Source organism: Pteropus alecto, unplaced genomic scaffold, assembly GCF_000325575.1.
Source record: "Pteropus alecto unplaced genomic scaffold, ASM32557v1 scaffold75, whole genome shotgun sequence".
Taxonomy (NCBI): domain Eukaryota; kingdom Metazoa; phylum Chordata; class Mammalia; order Chiroptera; family Pteropodidae; genus Pteropus; species Pteropus alecto.
Window position 1 is genome coordinate 744,192 of NW_006440638.1, and position 14,085 is coordinate 758,276.

The following is a 14,085-nucleotide window of genomic DNA, read 5'->3' on the forward strand; positions in this document are numbered from 1 at the left end:
GGCACCTGAGTTCTCTTTCCAGAGCTGCCCCTTCAGGGTTGTGTTCTCATCCTGTGCGAGCCTCAGTTTCCCCATATGTACATTGAAGGGGTTGGACCAGAATCAGCCCTTCCTACACTGAATTAGACTAACTAGACTGCAAACTTACTATATAACCATGGACGGGGTAGCCTGGGTGTATTTCTGAAAAGAAATTTGGGGATTAAGTCTCTGTGAAGGTTAGCTCCGATTTTAGCCTTCTCTGGAATTAGGAAGTTAATTCTACGCTGTTGCTAGCCTGTGAGGGCTCCCTACGGGAACAGGGCAACGCTAAAAGCCAGGAATGCAGACAGCTCGTGGTCAGCGTAAGGCCCTAACCTGTCCTGCCTTGCTGCACTATCTGAATCCCCACCACACACGACACTGACTCAACCTCACCCTCTTTCAAGTCCAGGAGAAAGACTCATTTTGGTGCGGTACAACTATGTCCCTCCCCACACACTTGGAAATCACTTCTGAATGAAGAGAAAGCAGGTCTCAGGCTGAGAGCAGTCCAGCAACACTACAATTGCAATTTAATGGCACTGCGTGGATGTCACTGCTGTATTTTTGTTTTTGGCTGCCTGCCTTTATGACTTATGATAGTGGTTTGACACATTTGGTAGCAAGAGTTTCCTTTTAAAGAAAGTTCCGTTTTCATGACTGCATAATAACTCATTGTGCAGATATACAGGCATTGAGAATATTGGTGTTTGTTTGCTTTTATTCTTTTTACTCTTTGCTATAAGTGTAGGGCTGTTTTTTAAAAAACAAAAAGATTTAAACAACCTAAATGCTCAACTAGGAGAGAATGGCTAAGTACAAATTATTGCATAAAAATAACCAGCCAGCCTATACAGCAACATGGGGGCAAAACAGGGTAAAATAATTTTTTAAAAGTGGAATGCTAAATTCTTCCATACCATGGACAAAGATGTCAAATTTGCATAGGGAGAGGATCAAGAAAGGAACATGGAAAAAAAGCTGATACACCTTTTAAAAGCAACTTTATGGTTGTTACAGTGCTACTTATGTAATAATATTTTAATCTTAGTTAAAGACTGATTGAAAGGAAATCATTAGCTAACAGTGTGGGTAGTTTGTGGAGCTGGAATAAAAATCACAAAGATAGCAGGCAAATGGGTGAAGTTACACAACAATGAAATCAAAAAATCTAAAGACCTCACTAATTGCAGCTGATGTGATTAAGTGCCAGCTTTTGAAGTGATCAATCCATGAACCTCTCAGATCATGGAGATAGGGCCCACACTCACCATGGCACTGCCCCTAGCCTCCTGGTAGGTCACCTTGACAACATCTGTGGTGCTGGTGTTGAGAAAGAAGTAGCCAGAACCTTCTCTGATGTGCAGTTCCACCTGTAAGGAGGGTCAGGCTAGGTGTCAGAGGCAAGGGCCACCAACTCGATGGGTCGTGTCCGGGAGGCAAGGTGGCAGGGAAAGGGCTGTACCTGCACTTCAGGGTGGTTGTAGATGGTCACCTCTTCTGGACTCACCCTCACATCTTCCACCAGGATGAGTTCTATGGAGGCCGACACAGGCACGAGAGGGTCGTACTGAAGGGGTAAGGCCAGCACATCAGATCCAGGAGGCAACAGGCCAACCCTAAGCAGCCCATGGGCCGCCTCACAGGAAAAGTAGGCCCAGAGGCCCCAGCTCCTCATGTCACCCCAGGGTACTTGTTATGTCTAAGACACAAGCTCCAATGAACTCATCATGCCAACCCAACTGAGAAGCCATCCCATCTTATAATCCTGCCAAGGCAGGTGCCCTCATCCTTCCTGCCAGGCACCATGCAATGGACAATTCACACGCACACCTGGAAAATGGAGAAAACACAACAAACAGCCAGCTGCAATGCTGTGTGCAAGGGGTGGGTGTTATCTAGGCAGGATGATTCTGGGAGAACCCTTCCCACTTACCTCACATGTACCCATCTGCCATCTACTGGCAGCACCTCTGCCTGGGCCCCCATAAGATGCTGGGTTGAGGAGGTATGGTCCAGTAGGTGGACCATATGTGTATGCATGGCAGCAACAGTGTATTTGTGGAGGGGGGTGGCCTGCACCTTGAGTGGGGAGCACAAGGGGCCCTGCGACCTGGGGCAAAAGAAGCTGCTCTGTGCCCAGGGTTCAGGGAACTCTCCGCAGAGGTGCAGGTGTTATGGATGGGACTAAAAGGACAGGAGGCCAGCTGGTAGAGAAAAGTAAAAGGAGAGGATGGCATTCTAGGCAGCAGGAACTGAGGGTTCAAAGGCATGGGTATGCCAGGTGGGGTCCATAAGTCAGGACCATTGAAGAAGAGGCTGGATGCACAAGCCCTGAATGACAATGAGGATGGCTTTCCCCAAAGGTCTGAGAGCTCCCAAAGCTGCATGCCAGAGCTGAGAGGTAGCAATGGATGTCTCCAGTCACCTGAGTGCAGGATATATGAGGTGGGGGAGACAAGAGGCAGGAGGCCAGGGAGGAGGCTCACCAATTCAGGTGAGCTCACCACACCCTATTCAGGGAGGGGTTAGGGAACTGAAGGCATGGCCTACGGAGCAGGCTCAGGACACTAGGAAACCAGGAGAATGCGGGAAGAAGCAGGAGGATTCCCCACCACCAGTAGGCCCTGGGAAATACCGGCTGCTTTGCTCTGGCTGCATCGAGGTGGGACTGCTGGTAGCCAGTCACAGTGGCAGAGATGGCTGTGGTTCCCGATGCCTTGTGAACAGAAATGGCCTGCAAACCTAAGTCCAGGAAGAGGGAAACCCATGTCATATTTTCGTCTCATTGCTGCCTGTGAAGCAGCCCCTCCCTCCTTCTGATTTGCAGTTTCAAATCTCCCACGGTCCTAAAAGTACATAACTGGGTTTGTTTAAACTGTATGTACCAATAGAGTTAATGTTCCATGAAGCAGCTTAGACAAGCTGGAGAAGACAGACTCAACTCTTGGCTATTGAGGTGTTTGTGAAGGCAGTGTGGCTCAGAGTGGCACAGTCCTGGAGCCAGGCTGATCTATATATAACCTGGGACTTGAGGATGACCTGTGATGTGCCCTGAAAACAGGGATTCTAGTTTCTACCTCACAGAATGTCTGTGCAGAATTAAAGGAGAGCAGTGAGCTCATAATGCTAAATTTTTGTCCTGGATAAAGAGGAGTCCCAGATAACAGCTCCCAACAGTGCCAGCACACCTCAGCACACCTCTTATCTGTCAGGTTTCACTGCTCTCCAAGCTCCTGCCCTGGGCCAACCAGCTCACTACCCCAGCTCACCATGCAGCTTCTTCTGGCCGCTCCCATCATCCTGGGACACCAGCTGCATGGGCAGGTCAAGCTCAATGCTGGCCAGCAAAGGCCTGGTAGATTCCCACTGGATGCTCAGAGAGCTGAAGTTGTTAAATCTGCGGCCCTGCTGGTCATAGGCAGCCAGGTCTAGCACGGGGTTTCGGTGGCTGGAGACTGGAACCTGCAAGAAGTCAAGATCAGGTGCCACGGCCACACCCAGACCACACTGGACACGATGTTCACATTGAGTGAAAAGAGAACACCATACTGGCACAGCCACTCCTGACCACATGGTACACCCCAAACCCGGCCAACTGCCTTGTGGGCTCATGGGGGTCCTGATAAGGGACTGGGGACGAGTCACTAACCAATCCTTATAACTGCCTGCGGTCAAGGTGTTCACAGCCCTATGCAACCTGGCCTCTTACTCTAGCCTATGGTCTTCAATGGGGGCAAAAGGGCTTTAGCAATGTCTAGAAGCATTTTTGACTGTCAAACTGCAATGGGTGCAACTGGCATCTAGTGGGTAGAGGTCAAGAGTGCTGCTAAATACCCTACAATGCACAGCAGAGCCCCAGGAGAAGGAAGGATCTGGCCCAAAGTGTCAACTACCCTAAATCTCCCTACCCTAGCAGGCTGCTCTCCTTCCTCTCAGCCCTCATCTTTCCAAATCCTTGCCAGCTCCTCCCTGACTCCCACACACCTTAGCTCCTCCAGGATGTGCCCCCTAGTGGTTTAACAAGAATGCCAATTACAACCCCCAAAATGTCCCAGAGCCACTTGGTTTGCAAATCTCCTTTCAGAGCCAAGTTCTCACCTGCTCCTAAACATCCCAGTGATGTGGGAGCTATCATCCACATATTAAGGATGAGGAAATAGAGTCCCAGGGAAGGGAAGGAACTATCAAAGGCAACTCAAGAGCTGAATGGCACACCATTAGGATTTAGTTCCAAACCCTGAATTCCTACTACCTATCCTCACCACTAGCTCCCTGAACAAACCCGTACCACAGAACCCATGCTGAATTAGCCTCATCTCTCCAGATGCCGTTCCATCCCTTTCTCTCCAAGCCTGAACGGCATAGGGGCAGATAGAGGGGCAGTGAAGCTGAGGCCTCAAGCACCTAGATATCTGGGTCCCACAGCTTACACTCAAACCTTATTAGCTCTGCCTCTTTCCACCCAGGCAAGCTGCCAACTTCTTGAAACCTTAGTTTCTCCCACTGTGAAATGGGAATCACGACAGAATCCACCTCACAAAATTCTGTTTTTAAAAAGGCTCATGTGAGATAATTTAAAAGAGCTTGGCTCATTGGAATTCATGCGCAAAAAGGAAACAGGGCATTCCTTAGCAATGTTCACAAATGTATCCAGTCCTCCATCAGGCATAGGTCCAGAAGGAAGGACTGTACTTCTCTGGTTCTTGTCATTAGGACTGACCATGCCACTTACTTCAGCCAGTGAAATGTGACAAGTAACTTGAAACAATTCCAGGAGACAAATGCTTTAATAGCCAGAACATGATCTGCCATGCTCTCCTTGTCTCCACAGTGGTCCTTGGCCATGTTCAACTTGGCAGAAGCTCATCATCTAGTCTTGGAAAGAAGATAACAATGACACAAAGCAAGGTCCTCCAGTCCACCCAGATGCGTAGGTGGTGTGAGCAGAAGTGAGCCTGTGCTGTGTGAGGCCACTGGGACTTGAGGTTCCTTATTACTGCAGCCTCACCTCGCTTGTCCTGACTGATGCAGACCCCAAACTCTCCACCTTCCCCAGGATGACTCCTACCCCAGTCCTAGCTCTCTTGCCCCCAGAAAACACTGGACCAAAGCATGTTGCAGATTCTAAATGAAGGTCGGCACAACCATCTGGGGATACTTAAAAAAGGATTTTATAAGTATTCTGGACGCAAGTCAGAAGCTATGACTGTGGGCATGTTCTGGATGCCCCACTCCTTCCCCCAGATGCAGTCCTAGGTAGAACACTAATATTCTTTCCTTCCTCCTGCTCTCCCAGATAAGGACATTAACACTGTGTTAATGCACACTTGAAAGCGTACTGAATCCTCCCAATGGCTATTTTAGGCAACAATATTACCCCCAATTTACAAATGGGGAGGCTGAGGCTCACAGATCTTAGTAACTTGCCCGAGGTTACACAGATTTATGGGTGGAACTCTGCAAGCCTGATTTTAAAGCACGCAGTCCTCCCCTGACAGTGTGCAGCCTCTCCCCGGAGCTCCAAAACCCTGTTGGCTATTCAGTCTCCTGGCACGCAACTGGTGCTCAACTGCTAGGACCTGAACATTGGATGATCTGCTCAGAGGACCAGGATCAGGCCATATCATGGTTCCACTTTGTCATTCCAACTGGTCAGCTCCATTCTAGTGTCTGGCCTCGCCAATAATTTACTCTGCAAACATGTCTTGGGCAGTCTCTGGCTTCGAAGAGGTGTAAAATTAAATTGATACTGCACCCAGGACGTGTGGCAGGGATATAGCTTTCTCAAGGTCCCCTAGTGAGATCATAAATCACAGGGCCCATGCCTGATTGGCTCTCAGCTCCGGAACCCCAGGATTGACGTATCACACAGTAATTTCATGTTTGAGGTCCATTCTTTCATGGCAAATGGATCTATACATGCAAGCTTTCAGTCAAGAGAGAACCCTGGGCTACCCAGGGGTCGCAACAATAGACAGCCAGACCTAGCTTGCTTGGCAAGTAGCCGACATTTAAGGACAGAGAAGATACAGGTAAACCTGATTATTTTTTTCTTTGAAAATGAGTTTTGGTCTGCCTGGTGCTGAATGGGCTGGAGCTAAGTAGAGCAGGCTGTCCTTTGGAGGGGTACCTCTCTCCAGATCTGCACCATCCCCCTCCATACCCTTTTTTCAGCAGTGCCTCCACTTGGCTTCTCCAGGCATTTGAGCCAGTAAGAGTCAAGAACGAAAAACAAGAGGGACACAGACACAGTGAGTTCATTTGCACACTCATTCATCCATCACATTTACTGAGCTCTCACCATAATGAGCCAGGCTGTTCTGGAGACTCACAAAGAAAAAAATAAATGTGTAAATTCTACAGCATTCGATAATGTTCAGTGCTTGGAGTAGGGAAGAAAGGTACTGAAATATGAAATGCTGGGGGGAAAAATCTTCAGATAAGGTCTGAAGGCTAGAGAAGCTCCCACTGAGAAGGTAACATTCGAATAAAGAACTGAAGGAGGCAAAATTGGAAGGCATGGGACTGTGGGAGGGGAGAGGATTCAAGCTATAGGCAACGGCAGGTCAGAGACCCAAGCAGGGCACAGTCAAGTGCGCTTGTGGATGACAGGGCTTCCAAGCACAAATGGAGTGGGTGGGAGGAAAAGAGTGATGGGGGCAGGAATCAAGGCCCCACAGGGCACATAAGGGGATTTGGCTTTTCCTCTGGGTGAGTGGAATGCCACTGGTAGTATAGAAGCAGAGAATAATTGGAAAAGTATTAACATTTACCATTCTGAACACCTTATGTCTAGTCACATTTTTCTCCTGCAACAACTCTAGGAGGCACTGTCATCCCATGATCGATCATTCAAAGGAGGCCAGCTCGCATGTGTGGAAGGGCTTGGCCCCTAACACTCAGCCTATGGACTCAAGCTGCAATCCAGCTCCCAGCCTTGCACACAGTAGACCCAGCAGGCAGGGTTTTCCAGAAGAGTCCAGACTTATTATTTTTATTCTTTCCACAAGGAATAATTTGCTAAATACATAAAAGTGATTTAATATATAAAACTTTCAGGACATTCATCTCAATAGTTCTCAAAGTCAGGGAAATAAAAAAGCCTTTTCCTGAATACACACAGATTTTCAGCTTGGGAAAGATGGTCACCTGTTCCATGCCACAAACACCCAGGCCAGAGCTAGGGGTGAATGCTGGCTTCTTGGGGCTCTAAGCCCAGTTTTCCTTACCTGGCAAGAGGGAACAAAGGTGGGATATTCCTTACCTAGTCCCTGTGGGGTTAGGTCTTTGAGGCTGAGCACAAAGAATCCTCATTTTTAGCCAATGCCACTGAGGCACCAACCCTTACTGGACGCACACTGGGGGCAGTAGAGGGAGTCATACATCCATGTGTCCCAGAGTTGAGTGATTAGTAAAACCTGGGAGAAGGCAGAAGCCCACCCATCGACTGCCAGAGCAAAAGGAGTAAAAGTTAAACTAAACCTGCAGGGGACATAGAGGCTGAGTCATGTGCCAGATGGCAGAGTCTTCTCTAGAGCTTCAAAAAGATGCATTCTGACATAATACAAAGCTGCCCTGTCCTTCACCCAGTGGAGAGCTAATTCCCAAATCTCACTGCTGGGGGTGAGAGAGGATGCTGACAGAAAGGTTCCATTAGACATGCAGAGGATATGCACTGAGCATTCTCTGGAGAACTGCAGAGAGCTGAGAGGGTTCCGCTCCTAATGGCTCCAGGAGACACAAGGCTCTCGGCGGGGGCCATCAAGGCAAAGTGCTGCTACATGCAGTGTTGGGAGAAGGGAAGCAGCTTTAGGGGCCACCAAGGAAGCACTGAGCTTAGAGTTGGGCAGATCCGGGAAAACCGTGCCCACCTCTGAGCCTTGTGGGCAAACCAGTAAAAGAGGTACAAAGACCCTGGCCCCGCAGATGGTCCTGGTGATAGGGAATGAGGCACAGAGATGAAAGTTTCTGGCACACACGACTGTTCTGATTACTGTGTGGGTACAGGACACAGAGACCCTTGCTCTTCTCCCTGCCTGTGGTACCCTTACCTCAGCTCTCCTCGGCCAAGGGGCCTGAAGTAGTATGTGTCCTCCACTCAGACGCCTTTCCCAGCTCCATTTGCAATGGCCTCCACCAGTAGCTGTCTTGCTCCCTATTTCACTTCCTCCACAACACTTTCCATCCTCTGATCCATCTGTCTCTCTATGGGCCTTCTGTCACCTCTGTGGGGCAGGTGCCTCACTTGTCCTGATTACTTTGTATTCCAGAACCTAGAACTGTGCCTGGCACAGCGGAGGTGCTCAACAAATACATGTTGAAGGAATGAGTGAAAAGAAACCTAGTCTCCAACTCTGAGAAGAGGTTGGGGCCAGCCAGAAGCATGTTTGTACCCCTGAACCTGAATAGGAGGGCTTCCAAATCCTTCACCTTCAGTCATCTGGTCTCCGAGTGTCTTAGGGGTGGACAGTTGGTTGGCTGCAAGCCCAACAGAACTAGACCTGTGGGTTTCACCTTACCCCCAAATGACTTTTTTCCCTCTCCCCACATTTATGTTCAAAACATGGCCCCCGTGTCTCCTACCCCCGTGAAGGATGCTGCAGTTCATCACCTCGTCTCAGCAGCCTCCACTCTGAACACAAACATACTGCCCATTGATAAGCCCCCACCTTAATATCCTCAAGTCACAGAAGAAAACAATGAGATTTTTATAAATGCCAAGTGCCAAACAGAGAGAGGAAGCTGAACCTGGAATCAGAGACGCTGCACTTTTACCTGGCGCTGTCAGTAGTGGCTGTGACTGGTGAGTCTGGTCACCTCTCCAGGTCTTGGGAACCACATATGTAAAATTGAGACAAAAGCACCCACCATGCAGGGATGACTGAGTGTGGAGATCAAGGTGGCACAGCACCAAGTCATCATTGAGAAATGCTCACTCACCACCTGCTTATTCTGCTGCAACAGTGGACATGACAGGTCCAGCTGAGGACTGGCGTAGATGGGCATCAGGGTGAGCCTAGAGGGTGGGGCACATACAAACTTCACCACAGCAGGCTCCAATGCAGGGAAGGGGTTGGTGATGCTGGGCTTGTTCCCCACCGAGAGGGCAATGACCTGGCAGGGCAGAAGGAACAGTCAGACACCCCCGAGTTTGAGGCTCTGCTCCATTCACTATGAGCCTCACCTCCACCACCCAGCTCCCTGGGACTCAGTTTTCTTTTCTGCAGAATGGGAATAATGATGATTATATATCTAATGAATGAGCAAAGTGTAGTTTCTGGGGATGCATAATTAAGTCTCCTGTGAAATACAACAAAGGCTGGAATATACACACACACACACACACACACACACACACACACACACACACATATATACATACATATATATATATACATATATATATATATGTATGTGTATATATGTATATCTCATAGGGGGGTTACGAAGGTCCAGTGACATGCATGGGAGAGCATCCTCTAAACATAAAGGAGACCTAACGGGACCCTAGTGCCCTCTGCAAACATCGGCCAGAACCACTGCCTACTCCTTTGGCCCAGAGAGGAGCTGGATCAGTGGTGCCATGTGGATTCCCAGCACTCTATGAAAAACCCTATGGTCACATGAGCAAACGCACAAGTTTGTGGGTTTTAAATGAAGAATCCATATTGACTTGAAAACATTCATCACAATGAGGTGCATATGTAAGAGAGTGCTTGCTAACAGACTGAGACCTTTAGAGATGGACCAGAAAAGGGATTACAAAGGGTGAGGTTTCATGGCCCATTCCAAGGGAAGTACCCTGGCCCCCTCAATGTCACACATTTTCTGTAGGAAGGAATGGTCCAGTCCAGAAGCCTCTTGCCCTTACTATGAGGCAGGACAAAAGGCAGTTTCCACGCTGACCTGCAGGGTTTCTGCCTCCAAACTGACATCTTAAGGAAGTAAGTCACAGAGCGTTGGAATGGGAGGGGCCCTAAAGGGTCCAATTCCAATAGCCTGTGAGGGACGCAGGTGACCAAGCTAAACCAGGGTAAGAAACTTCTCTAACTTAATTCTTAACTAAGTTTATCCTCATCATAGTATTATTTATTATTGTGCATTTGTTTTTCTTATTCTTTGTTTAAAAAAAAACAAAAAACAAAAAAAACACACACAAAGCCAGTGGGAAGTGTGGCCTTTCACTGTGTATCTTTTCTGCTCACACCTAGTCTCAGTGTGGCCAGCTTCACAAGGGCACCTTGGTGGCATGTGTGTATGTGTTTTAACATCAATTGATATTCTTTGCACTAGTAAACATGTAAGGATATTCTTCACTTCCCCCAAAGAAATGGGCTCTCTCCTATCTTTCTGGATTCATGCTCACCTCTCACCTTGCTTTCAGTTTCCCAGCTTTGGGGTACCCTGAGAATGAAGGGGTATACTCCTACTATGAGCAAAATGAGGGCCCTGAGCCTAGAGACTGCCAAGAACAGAGCACCTGAACTGCAAGCTGCCCCTCAATTCAGCCGACTCCAGCCCTGAGGTTGTTCAGGTCACAGACACGTTTCGCTCAGTCCACCCAGTTCCGTAATTTTTTGGTTTTCAGCATTGAAAAAAACAAAAATTGAGAGATTTCATAGAAAAAAATATTAGGATTCCCAGCTTATTCTAAAACACCAAAAAGATCTGTCAAGCTGGGTCTGAGGTCTTACTCATTTATAATACCTGCCTGCCATGGAGGAATTTGACTTTGTGACCCTTGATCTTATTTCACCCCCTAATTTGGTGGTGGGGAATGCTGAAGCCTGGAGAAAGGGAGCCAGGAATGACTAGCTCTATCAAAACAGGCGTGAATGGGGGTCAGGGGTCCCACTGCCACACCTTGCTTGGCCTGCTTGTATTCACTAAGTCATTCCACTTCACTGAGCCTCAGTTCCCCTGTCTGTGAAATGGGTACCACAGCAGCAGCAGCTATCTTTCAGGGTACTTTGAAGATTAAATAAAATGATGCTGTGAGTACAGGACACTCAAAGAATGTAACTTTCTACCCTTCCCTCTGGGCAAGGTGGGTCTGGGGATGGCTGCCCTCTTACCTGTTCACCCAAGGCCAGGCAAGTCACAATTATCCAGTGTTGCTGATAATTTCGGGAGGCAGGGGGCCCAAAGAAAGCCAGACTGATGCTGTGTGTGTCCTCAGAGGTGACGTTCCGGAAGAACTTGGATGGCTCGAGAACCCAGGGTCTGGGACCTTCTTCGAACAGCATCTCCTTTGAGGAGCCAAGGGTCACCAAAGCAACAGAGGAGGGATCTACAGCCTATGGAAGAAAAAAAGAGAAAAGTCAGCCTTCCTCTGAGAGGCGCATGTTGGAGGCCCTGCCCTGCCGCCTGCAGGTCACGAAAGACGCTGTTCCTCTTTGGAAGTCAGTGTGTCTGCAATGCTCCCTGGGGTCTTGGTGCAAGAGTACTCTGGGGAGAATTCTATCCTCCTTTCTGATATACTGCTGGGGGGAAGTGAGCATAAATTAATCTGCCTCTTTCATAAAACAATCCAGCATAAGCCCTGAAAATACCCACAGCCCCTGGAACCAGAACACGCCTCTGGAATCTAACCTAAGGACAGAATAGGAAGAAGAGAAACAAGTTCATGCACAAAGAAATGTTCTCCACACTGTTATGTCCTACAGCAAATCACCAGGGCTGCTTAAGTAAATGGTACATCTACAGGGACCTGGGCAGGTCCCTAAGGTAGTATTTACAAATAGCTGGGCACAAAACTGACTATACAGTTTGATCACAACCATGTTGTGTTAAAAAGCAAAAAACTTTAATCCTAAGAGGAAATACATCAGATGACCAAGGAAAACACAAACTATGTGTCCTCGATGGCATAATTATTGTTTGTTTCCTTTATTTTTTACTCTACTGCATTTCCCTCACTTTCTACAATGTATATATAAGCTTCAGGGGACTGGCCTTTCTACCCATTTTGTTGCCAGCACCCAGAACAGTGCCTGGGACATAGTAGGTGCTCAATCATTATTTGTTGAATGAAAGAATGAACATTAAGTCCTGAGAGTACCTGATAACCAAAGAATGAATTAAAATCATTTTTTAATTAAAAGCTCTCATCTGCTTTCCCAGGCTAGGGTGATTGTTGTGCTGAGGTCCCAGGGGTTCCTGCATGGATGATGGCAGTGCTTAGGGTCTGTGGAAAAGGGGATCATTCCTATTCTATAGCAGAGGGAGGGATAGCACCTGTAGAAAAATGTGGCTTGCCCCATACAAGGACACCTCCCTCTAGAGACACAGCTGGGGTGCAAGGAAGAAGAGGGCCCTGCAGCCCTGCCCTGTGACTCCTTGCCAGCGCTTGGCTGATCTCCTGCTCTAGACGGTCCTACTCAGGTTACCACCAAGTCGTTATTTGTCAATCTGCTTTCCTGTTAGTCCCTCCACTCTAACCTCTAAGAGCTTCCAGATGTCCCTTCCTAAAACACAGATCTGACCATGTCTCCTCTGCATTAAATAATTCCACAGTGCCAGGTGCCCTGAGAAGAAAGGCTGAGTTAGCATTCTGCCGTGAAGTTAGGGCTCTCCCAGCTTGGTCCTTGCCTGATTTCTCCCTAGTCTCACCTTCAGAATAGCCTGTCTCTAGGCTGCCCTGCCCTTCATCTAATCCTTCCTCCAAGCAGCCCCCAATTCCTCCCTCACCAGGTGACACCCAGTCTTCCAGACCAACAACTCAGTCTCTGGTTCTGGCTTCAAATGTTGCTCATCATACTGCAAGGAAATTATTTGTTTGGGTATCTGTCTCCTGATCAGGCTATGAGCTCATTAAAGGTAGGGAGGGCATGTCTGTTTCCTTCTGTACCTGCATCATGATCTCAAACACATGAGAAATGAAACACCATATAGAAATTAAAATATTCAAAACAAAGATAAGAACTTAAACTACACTATGATATTATGTCTCAGCCATGTGATTAGCAAAAATCCAAAAGTTTGAATGTTCCAGCATACACACTGCTGGTGAATCTGGTGAATATGTAGATAATTGTGTACTCTTTTTTAAAAATCAATTTATTAATTTTGGCCCAATACATGTGCCTTCCACTGCAGTATGCTATCTTATCTCTGCATTATCTACGAGGTCTGAGGTCTATGCTGACAGATTTCAATCAGTCATCCTCTGATTTCAATCAGCTCCTTCCATATTCTTACCCTCATAGGAGCTGGATATGGATCTATCAACAGTATGAAGTCCTTGTAGGTATAGGCTGATAACCACTCAGCTGTCACCCACAGTCTTGGACCCGGAGCTGTGCCCCAACCAGATGCCACCTCAGTGTGGAGACGGACTCTCGCCTTAGTGATAGCTTTAAGATGCATACATCCTCAAGGACAGAGTGAGGGGCTAAGGTGATGATCTACAGAGGCCTATGGGCTCAGGTTCTCTTGGTGGAGTACTTACACTAAACACTTATCAAAGAAAGGACATCACATTTCAATGAGAATTCTGTCCTTTTGACTTTAATTTTTTGCAAGATGAACACTTCTGAATTTGCTATCAATTATCAACTCTCCGGGCATCCTTCCCTGCACACGTGCACAGGTATGTATATACACATAGTTCCAAGGAGCCTGGGGTGTCCCCATTGACACCCACTCCTAGACATTACCTTGCTACACACCCAGGTTTTGAAACCATCAAAATGGTCCTTTTCCTGCACATAAATTGCTAAGCATGCTCAGGGCCTTTGGCTTTTCCACCCTGGACCTCCCCTCAAGAGAGTCACATGGCTCAGACTTTTGCTTCAACATCACCTCCTCTGTGAACCTCTGTCTAGAGCAGGACCTCCCATCACTTGTTACCTCCTTTCCTGGGTCGACACCCTTATCACTACTTGCAATCACTTTTTATATATTCATTTGTCCATTTGCTTCTCTACTTCCACAACTAGAATGAAGCTGCCACTTGTTAGATACGTAACCCTAAGCAGGTTAACTTCTACAAAGCTCAGTCTCTCATTCTGTAAAATGGGTATAAGGAGAACTCCTGTCTCATAGGGTTAGATTCAAGGG

At 47.6% G+C, this 14,085-nt stretch overlaps 1 protein-coding gene across 2 annotated transcripts in view; it reads right to left on the minus strand.

Annotated features, from left to right (window-relative positions):
- The window catches only part of NUP210 (nucleoporin 210), a 96,370-nt gene that overhangs the window by 34,325 nt on the left and 47,960 nt on the right, over nt 1-14,085 (minus strand). For both annotated transcript variants that reach the window (XM_006917440.3, XM_006917441.3), the window contains exons 15-20: nt 11,100-11,321; nt 8,965-9,138; nt 3,294-3,486; nt 2,660-2,766; nt 1,487-1,591; nt 1,293-1,394 (exon numbers count right to left, since the gene is read on the minus strand). In XM_006917440.3, the coding sequence (XP_006917502.1) occupies nt 1,293-1,394; nt 1,487-1,591; nt 2,660-2,766; nt 3,294-3,486; nt 8,965-9,138; nt 11,100-11,321 (903 nt within the window). The remainder of the gene's footprint in view (nt 1-1,292; nt 1,395-1,486; nt 1,592-2,659; nt 2,767-3,293; nt 3,487-8,964; nt 9,139-11,099; nt 11,322-14,085) is intronic.